This window comes from Danio rerio, chromosome 20, assembly GCF_049306965.1.
Source record: "Danio rerio strain Tuebingen ecotype United States chromosome 20, GRCz12tu, whole genome shotgun sequence".
In the NCBI taxonomy this organism is placed as follows: Eukaryota; Metazoa; Chordata; class Actinopteri; order Cypriniformes; family Danionidae; genus Danio; species Danio rerio.
Window position 1 is genome coordinate 24,330,186 of NC_133195.1, and position 9,815 is coordinate 24,340,000.

Here is a 9,815-nt window from a genome sequence, read left to right on the forward strand (position 1 = left end):
GGTGGGTAGCAGCTTTTCATCACCATGCACACAGCGGACAGCCTTCAGGTTGGTGTAGCGAAGGAGGGCTGGAGAAATGCACTTCATGTGTACCAAAGTCTGATCACTCCCGGTATCAACCAAAGCAATCATTTCCTTTCCATTAATCTCAACAGTGGTGCTTGCTGGTGAGCGTTCAGCTTTAGGGGCTGGCTTTGCAAGATGCCTGGGCACATAACACAGGTGAGTATTCTTGATTACATTTCTAGGGCACATGGGCTTGGTATGACCTTCTTGATTACATAGGTAACATATTGGCATTTTCCTATAATTCTTAGGAGCATTGACAAATGCAGGCCCTCCTCCAGGAGGCTTACCAGCACCAGGGAAGTTTCTCATAGACTGCTGGGGGGGATTTGCTCTCCGGTCATCTCGGCTGGATTTCCACCACCAGGACTGATTTCTCTGACGTGCTGCCACAAACACATCTGCCAGTGTTGCCGCTTGTGAAGCCGACTGTGGATCATGTTCTCGTACCCACACCTGTAGCTCTGGAGACAACATTCTCAAGTATTGTTCAAGAATGATCACTTCACCAACTTCTTCAATAGACTTACTTTTTGGCTGCATCCATTTCCCATACAGTTCTTTTAACCTCACATATAGTTCTTTAGGGCTTTCAAGGTGTTCTACTTCAAGAGACCGAAACCTCTGCCTGTAGGTTTCTCGACTGATGTCATATTTCCTTAATACTGCAGATTTAAGTTCATCATAATTCAAAGATTCATCAACATCCATGTGTACATAAGCAGCCCGGGCCTTACCCGTCAGAAGGGGAATCAGATGAAATACCCACTCCTCTTTTGGCCATCGGCAAACTGCTGCCATTCTCTCAAAAGTAATTAGGAAATGTTCAACATCATCACCATCAGACAACTTTTCCAATTTAGGCTCTTTAGGTTGGCACTGACCTGTATCACGGGCTTCAGCTCCCTCTCTCCGACAGGTACTTGACTGAGATAATGGCCTACTTGGACCAGCACCCTCATCTGGGTGATCCAAATCATCTTGAGATGTTACCAAAGTATTTGGAACAGGAGTGGTGCGAGCCTGCACCTCCAGCTGCAACAGGCCAAACTGATGATGGAGAGCTTTGAATCGGCGTTCCTGCTGGGCCAGCTCTGCAATCCTTTGTGCTTCCTGAGCCTCCATTTTTGCCATGTGAGCTCTCAACAAGCCTGTCAAGTCAGCTATTGTTGGTTCAGTGCATTCAGTCTCCACATCAAATTCTCTCACCTCCTGTAATTCTTCATCCCCCAGCTCTTGTGCAACTTCATCCAGTTGCTCCACTGAAACAGCCTTTGGGGCTCCTCTTCGTCCTCCTCGGTTCATGGCCCAGAAAGTTCACCAAGGAAAAAAAAACTCTGCCCCCTACTGGCAAAATCCCACTTCTGACACCACTTGTGAGGGACCGAGCCAGCACGGACAATAAGGGGCATACAAAAAAAAGAAGATTTTCAAAAATAATTATTTTTAATAAAGTCAAAAAGGTTCACAAAAAGTTCAAAAATAAATTAATTAAATAATTAAATCAATTGAAAGAACAATATACTAAACAAGGAAAACAAACTGAGTTCAAACCAAACAAATCATGTCTAAACCAAAAACAGAACTCCATGAAATGACAAGACAGACCACATTTATAGCACAGGGACTAGTCCACATTAAACAAGAAGGGGGAGACAAAAACATACAATTTACAAATACAATAAACTAAGCCAAACATCTAAATACAAATCTAAATATAAAGTTAAATAAACTATAAATAAGGCAAAACTAAATATAAATCTGAATAAACAAACATTGCAAATCATTATTGAACCTAAACTAAACATGAGCTCTCCCTCCAAGCCATTAAGCCAATGGTATCGGCAGGCGGAACCAAAAGACGGCATCTTGCGGCACGTCGGACCTTTAGTTGGGCGGACCACACCCGGAAACTCTGTTCCTCGTCGGCACTGCAGCACGGTAACTTAAACTCAAAAGAAAACTAAATTAACAAAACATACAGTACAGATAACTGATTTTGTGTGCACCCAAAATAGTAATAAATGTACTGTGAATAATAAAGAAAGGTAATGAGAAACTGAAAGTGTATGAGTCTTATTTAAATCAGATATGAATGAAACGAAAATGTATAAACACAATAACTGAACTGTGACCAATAAATAATCTTAAATGAATAAGTATAACGTGTGTGTGTGTGTGTGTGTGTGTGTGTGTGTGTGTGTGTGTGTGTATGTGTGTATGTGTGCGTGCATGCCTCACTCTCAATGTGTGGCCACCACACTGGCCATCACAGAGAAGTTGTAACATTTAGCTGCTAGAAGTTAGTCGGATAATGTTTATAAGTTCATCTTAATGTCAACTGTGTAAATAATTATCGATAAGATGCTTATGGTTTGCGTGTGCCCGTGAATAAGCCCGTTAGCGACAGCACACACATATATCATGTACATCTCGACATGCAAAAGTGTTTATGTTTTCATTGAAGTTGTTCACAATACTTCATCCACAAAGTTTGTAATGTAGTCAAAGGTTTACAAATAGAAGCCCAGCCGTTTAGAGGTCATTTCTGGTTAATGATGTCATAATTTACCGGCATTTTGGAATGGATGTGTGAATGCTCTTTTCTGGAAAAATTCCGTAACGTCCTCGCCTGTGTGAACAGGTCTTTTATGAATTTAACGGTAAAGTCGCTCCGGACACTTTCCAGATATTTACCGGTCTCACTGTGTGAAAGGGGCTAATGAGTGCAAGCTATCAGCATTCTTCAAAATACCTTTTTTTGTGTTCACAAAAAGAAAGAAGCTCAAATAGGTTTTGAACAAGTGAAGGGTGAGTAAATGATAGCAGATTTTTGAGGTCTACTATCTCTTTAAGTGTGGGGTAATGATGATAAACCATAGTGGCAAGCATTTAGCTTTCCACCAAAGGAAAATTTCAATATATTAAAACAGAAAATAGCTATTTTAAATTGCAATAATATTTCACAAAGTTGGCGAAGCAGTGGCGCAGTAGGTAGTGCTGTTGCCTCACAGCAAGAAGGTCGCTGGGTCACTGGTTCGAGCCTCGGCTCAGTTGGCATTTCTGTGTGGAGTTTGCATGTTCTCCCTGCATTCGCGTGGGTTTCCTCCGGGTGCTCCGGGTCCCCCACAGTCCAAAGACATGCGGTACAGGTAAATTGGGTAGGCTAAATTGTCCGTAATGTATGAGTGTGTGTGTGAATGTGTGTGTGGATGGTTCGCAGAGATGAGTTGCGGCTGGAAGGGCATCCGCTGCGTAAAAAAAACTTGCTGGATAAGTTGGCGGTTCATTCCGCCATGGCGACCCCGGATTAATAAAGGGACTAAGCCAACAAGAAAATGAATGAATTTCACAAAGTCACTTTTTACTGTATTGGCAGCTTTGATGATAAGTATAATAAAAAATACAAAATAATTATTCATTTATTCATTTTCTTGTCGGCTTTTCTTGTTGAAAGGCAGGGAGAACATGCAAACTCCACACAGAAACGCCAACTGAGCCGAGGTTTGAACCAGCGACCTTCTTGCTGTGAGGCGTCAGCACTACCTACTGCGCCACTGCCTCGCCACAAAATAATTAAATGAAATAAAATAAAAACAAAAAAAAACTGTAAAATTCTTACAGACCACAAAACTTTGAATGGTAATGCATATGACAACCCATATGTTTGCACATTTTGAAATACTATACTGTATGACTAAGCAGAACCAATGTACTCATTCGACCCAGATTCCCTAAAAATGATCTTCTGAATGATATGCAATGCGATATGTTTCCTTTATCAAATCTCAGAAAGTACAGGCCTTCACTGTACAACAGTTCTAAAGGTCTTGAGGTAAAAAAAGGAAAACTGCTCAAGGCCACGAAAGCTACAAGTACATATGATATGTTTGTTTTTGTAAAAACATATTATATGGTGACTTCCTTGTTACACATACATGACAGTGCAGGATGATGGTCCATATCAAGCCCAGAATGATGGAAGGTTTCCCTTCTAAGATGTCTGGGATGTTTATATTCACCAGTTTGACCTAAGAGAACATAAGCAGTTGTTTATGCCATTTGTATAGAAATCTAAGAATCCTAACAGATGGAAAATAATCACCAGATCTTACGGATTTATTCTTCAAGAAGCTCAAAGCAGTCTCGATGTTGCCTCTCTGCTGAAACACACCGTGACCTCGCTCTCGCTTCTACAGAGGAACAAACAAAATCAGTTGCATTCAGCATTTCTAAACATTTCTATGGTTGTGTAAACAAAAAATTGAAGTGTAAATAAATGCTTTCTTGGCTGAATCTCAGTGTTATGATGGTAATATTCAGCCCTCACCATGCGCTGGCCGCTCATCACCTCCAGCAGGTCAAGCAGTCGTGTTCCGTCCCGAAGATCAGAGAACAGATCCTGGACAGCAGCTGGAGGACTCCTCTGAAAAACACATAATGCATTTTAGCATTATTTTGTAACCGTGAAGCGACTGTGGGGCATTTTGGTCATGCTGAGGCAGAAGTAGCAGGAATATATAATGAAGTATTATTATTCCATATAACATAAAATAAACTAAAATATTTGTAAAAAATTTTAAATATATAAATACATAACATGATGTATGAATATTAAATACAATTTCTATCATATCACATTTATTCATTTATTATTTATTATTATTATTAAGAGTGCACAAAAGCTGATGTATACAAAAGCGCATGATAAAATATAATGATTCACAATAATTAAAGGAGCATTGAGAATTATTAGAAAAACGGTAAGGACCTCCAAAGCACAAAAGCACCTATCAGCAGTAAGGGGCATGTCTATTAATGACAGGGAAAAATCAAACTGGGGCGAGGTCCTGTTGGGGTATTGCCATGTTTGTTTTGCTGCATTTTAATATCAACATAGTTGGGACCATATGGCATAAATACGTTTTACAGGAAGTCACTGCAGTAGAGGCGGCTCAAATATTGCAATATCACCCACTTTAGGAGGTGCTAAGTCATCCCCAAACCTTAACATTGCTCGCAGTTTAAAACCAGTTTAAGATAACCATGTTATTATCTGCTGTGCTCTTCCCTCTGAATAACAAAAACACTAGGAAAAAAGTCAATGGTGCAAAACAAGCTGTTAAGAAAGCATCTGATAGTAGTGATGTGGAAATTTTTATACAAGCTTTAGATGATCATTTTAGTAGTATGATTAAAATTGCATCAATCTGATTGTGTGAGACTATATTTTGAATGGATCCCTTTTCTCTGCATGACACTGACAGTTCAGTACAGAATTAAAGAATTTACGCTTTTTGCAAATTCTCAAACATTTTACCTTTTCAATGAATATGTCAAACGCAGAAGAGATGATCTAACCCTTTTGATTTACCTGACAAGTAAAAAAAAAAAAAGCTTTGGAACCCTTCACATAAAAACAATCTACAGTCACTCATTAGCAACCTAGATATTAGAGGAAGGTTTTGTATTAAATTTTGATATGACGTTCATATGTTGAGGATTTAATTAAACTTTAGGAGCCCATATTTGTCAAATGCTTATTTCAGGGATAATTTTAAGCCAGGACTGTATTTGATTACATTAAATGCTGTATCAAATAGTTAACCTGAAGTGAAATGATGCAACACTCTTTAGCTATAAAAAGACTGCTGGTCAGATCACTGGAGATCGACACTTGCATGAACTTCAACGCTTGTGGGCTTTATGCGCTTGTGTTTAAAACACAGCCAAGTGCTGGTGGATGAGCTACATGGCTCATGTTACAGCCTGTTGAAGTGCACTATAGCTGCCGGTGAGATGCTATAAATAAATCAAGATGCTCGGCATATGCAAAGCTCAAAGGCAGACGGAGCTGGACAGCCCTTCCTTTTCTGACCAGTGAGTCAGCAATTCAGACCTCAGTTTAAAGGGATTTTCTGCCATAATTGACTTGTACTACACTTGTTTTAAGCCTATTTTAGTTTATCATCTCTTTGATGAAAATAGAAAACCTTTTTGAAGAATGTTCAAAAACTGTAGCCATAGATTTTATAGTATTTCAAACTACATTCTTACATTAACATACTTTAAAATATCTTCCCTTGTGTTTAACAGAAATTATATTAAAATGTATAATGGTTTTAGCTACCTGTGAGTGAGAAAAAAATGAGTAACAATTTTGGGTTCCCTTTAACAGTGATTTTAGTACATCAAGTGTTGTTGTTGGGTTTACTGTACCTTGGAAAGCTGTGCATTGATCCAATTTGTGAACGTTCTCTTCTGAATCTGCTCCTGTTCCACTGTTAATTAAATAAGATGACATAATGCTTATTTCTGAACCAAACCCGCATGTTGAAAATCTGTGTGTGTGTGTGTGTGTGTGTGTAAAGGAAATAGTATGAGCACATTGGCACAACCAGACAGTATTCATACAAAAATATGTACACATCTTGCCAGAGAACAGCTTTGGGGCTTTCTGGTTTATAGCAGATCAAAAACACAGCATGTCTTCATACATAACTATTTATAAGCAAGGAACATTGCATGACCACTGGAAACCTGGCTCGACTTGGTGATCTCCGGCTTCCATCTCAAACAAGGGTTTGGGAGACACCATATTCCTATTTTCCCTCAGTTAAGTGTTTCCCTGAACAGCCTTGCAGACTTTCGGTTCGCTCTAACATTCACCCATCACTGCTGTATTCCATTTATACTTCTTCCCATGCTATTAAAGGTAGACTGGGTCTTTCCCTCAATAGGAGATGTTCATTTAGCCTTGTGGGAAGAGATCCAACAGGCTGAGTCAGTGACCAATCTTGATTTGAGCACTGGCTCATCTGGATATCCTGTCTATACAGCAGCAAACACACTTAATGCCTGTTACAATAAAGAAGTTTTGTCACATTCTGTTTAAGGGAGAATTTTCATTCTTAAGGTTATTAAGATTCAGTAATTAAATTTTTTTTAAGTTACCATCATAACATAAGCTTTGACATTGATTATGTAGAATGTCCTTGTAAAATCGCTTTAATTTTATTTGTGAATGTGTAGGTAAGGATTAGGAAGACTAACCTTAACCTACTTTACACTGTCATTTTAAGGAAATAGACTGCAGCTCTGAAACCAAGCTCATTTTGACAACTTCTTCCAACTTTCAGTGGTTCCACCTCTCAATAATCATTGTTTTTTTCTTTGTTTTTGTAATGTATGTTGCATCACCAAATAATATTGAGGTCGTTTCCATGTATTGCACAGGTCAACATACTAATTAAATAAAATTACTAATCTATAAAATAAACAACTAACTAAAATAAAAGTACTCAAATACTAAATTAAATGAAAATACAAAAATATTATCCATTAATAACAAAAGAAATCTAAAATACTCTTGGTCTTTTGAGATGCACATAAGGCTGTGTATCCAGAAAGTATTTATAGCGCTTCACTTTTTCCACAATTTCAATGTTACAGCCTTGTTTCCAAATGGATAAAATAAATGTATTTTCTCAAACTTAGACACACGATACCCCATAATGACAATGTGATTTTTTTTGTTTTGGAAATTGTTGCCAATTTTTTTAAAAATTAAAAAGCTGAAAAATCACATTTACATAAGTATTCACAGACTTTTCTCAATACTTCATTGATGCACCTTTGGCAGCAATTACAGACTCAAGTCTTTTTAAATATGATGCCACAAGCTTGGCACACATTTTTGCCCATTCCTTTTTGCAGTACCTCTCAAGCTCTATCAGGTTGGATGGGGAGCGATGGTGTACATCTATTTTCAGATCTCTTCAGAGATGTTCAAAAGGATTTAGGTCTGGGCTCTGGCTGGGCCACAAAGACATTCACTGAGTTGTTGTGAAGCCACTCCATTGATATTTTGGCTGTGTGCTTTATGAGCAGGGAACATAGCATGACCACTGGAAACTTGGCTCGACTTGGTGATTTCCGGCTTCCATCTCAAACAAGGGTTTGGGAGACACCATATTCCTATTTTCTCTCACTTAAGTGTTGAGCGGTAATGAGTGGTGCCAGGTTTTCTCCAAACGTAAGTTCAATTTTAGTCTCAACAGACCAGAGAATTTTGTTTCTTATGCTCTGAGAGTCTCAGCCTTGTGCCTTGAGACAATCCTGTCTCGGAAGTCTACAGACAATTCCTTTGTCTTCATGCTTGGTTTGTGCTTTGACGTGCACTATCAACCCTGGGACCTTATATAGACAGGTGTATTTCTTTTCAAATCATGTCCAATAACCTAAATTTACCACAGGTAAACTTCAATTAAGCTGCTGAAACATCCCAAGAATGATACCGAATGGTACAGAATGTACCTGAGCTCAGTTTAGAGCTTCATGGCAAAGGTTGTGAATACCTATGTACATGTGATTTTTCAGGTTTGTTTATTGTTTTTTAATTTCCAACAATATAAAAAAATCTTTTTTTTTACATTGTCATTATGGGGTATTGTGTGTAGAATTTTAAGGAAATAAATGTAATAAATTTTTGAATAAGGCTTTAATGTAAAAAATGCGGAAAAAGTGAAGCGCTACGAATACTTTCTGGATGCACTGAAAGTAAGAGTTTTTTACACTGCTTTTCTTGCAATCTCAATATAAGGAAATATATGTATCACCTTTATTTTTAGTGAAGTGTCAGTGATAACCTGGTAATTTGTTCATTACATTTTACAACATATTTATTTTATAAAATTATTTCTTAAATTATTTTATTATTACTTGCATATTATTTACTTATAGTATTTATTATTATATATTTTATACACTTATTATACAGAAAAGGCTTTACTCAATGCTGTATTTTTGGAAAAACTGAAACTAAAATGCTGTGCTGACTTTATTGTATCTGATAAAAGGCCACAAATCACACAAATGGGAGTAATTATATTTGTAACATTTTCACTTTTGCTTTGGCCATTATTACAGGTTGTGCATTTTTGCCTTTTTAACCTAAAACACAGCAGCATCCATTAAGGATGTAAGAGAAGTTTACATTTATTGACACAGAACTGTCTTTTCTACCTTTAGAATTTTTTAAAACATAAAAAACAGTCAGCCAATCACATAGTGGGTGTTTACCCGAGTGCACCACACATATTCAAAAAGTCTGTTCAGAAGAATAAGAAGGGTCACTACAGAACAGCTTATTACTTTACAATTATGTTTTTAATGCAACAATTTTGATAACATTACAATATACACTCAGAGAACAGCGCAAAATAAATTTATGGCAGTTCATGACCCCTTCAATGTGTTAATCCCTATACAGACGACAGGAGTTTTATCATAGAGAAAAATGTGACGTCACTCAAACAAGACTTAAGACAGAGCTGTTGCCACAGCAAACATTCAGCTGCCTGGCAACAATGAACCAGCTAACAGAGACCGTCTGAACCAACACACACACGTGCACTAATGTTTTTTTAGTGACAGTCCCGGCACATGACACACATTAAGCACAGCAGTGAAAGTCAGAGGAAATGAAAGAGGAGACACCAACAACTTCAGGCTCAAAGCTCTGTAAGGTCACAGCTGGACTGAGGAAGAATAGTAAATGAATAATTCAGAATATTTAATAATGCCTCACAGAAGACAATGTACAGCTTAATAAAGTCTGAGGGGTAAAGGTTAAATGCTCTGAGTTTTCGTATCTGAAATCGCCCCTATCACTATATAATCCACTAATATGAATGAGTGAACTGGAGCATTCAGTGCATTGAAAGGGATGACATATTGTTTGTGCTTTG

General features: G+C 37.8%; 1 protein-coding gene across 7 annotated transcripts in view; it reads right to left on the reverse strand.

The window, feature by feature from the left end:
• syne2a (spectrin repeat containing, nuclear envelope 2a) overlaps positions 1-9,815 on the reverse strand; it is a 168,884-nt gene that overhangs the window by 146,007 nt on the left and 13,062 nt on the right. For all 7 annotated transcript variants that reach the window (XM_073932716.1, XM_021468616.3, XM_068215480.2 and 4 more), the window contains exons 3-6: positions 6,286-6,347; positions 4,397-4,492; positions 4,182-4,259; positions 4,005-4,097 (exon numbers count right to left, since the gene is read on the reverse strand). In XM_073932716.1, the coding sequence (XP_073788817.1) occupies positions 4,005-4,097; positions 4,182-4,259; positions 4,397-4,492; positions 6,286-6,347 (329 nt within the window). The remainder of the gene's footprint in view (positions 1-4,004; positions 4,098-4,181; positions 4,260-4,396; positions 4,493-6,285; positions 6,348-9,815) is intronic.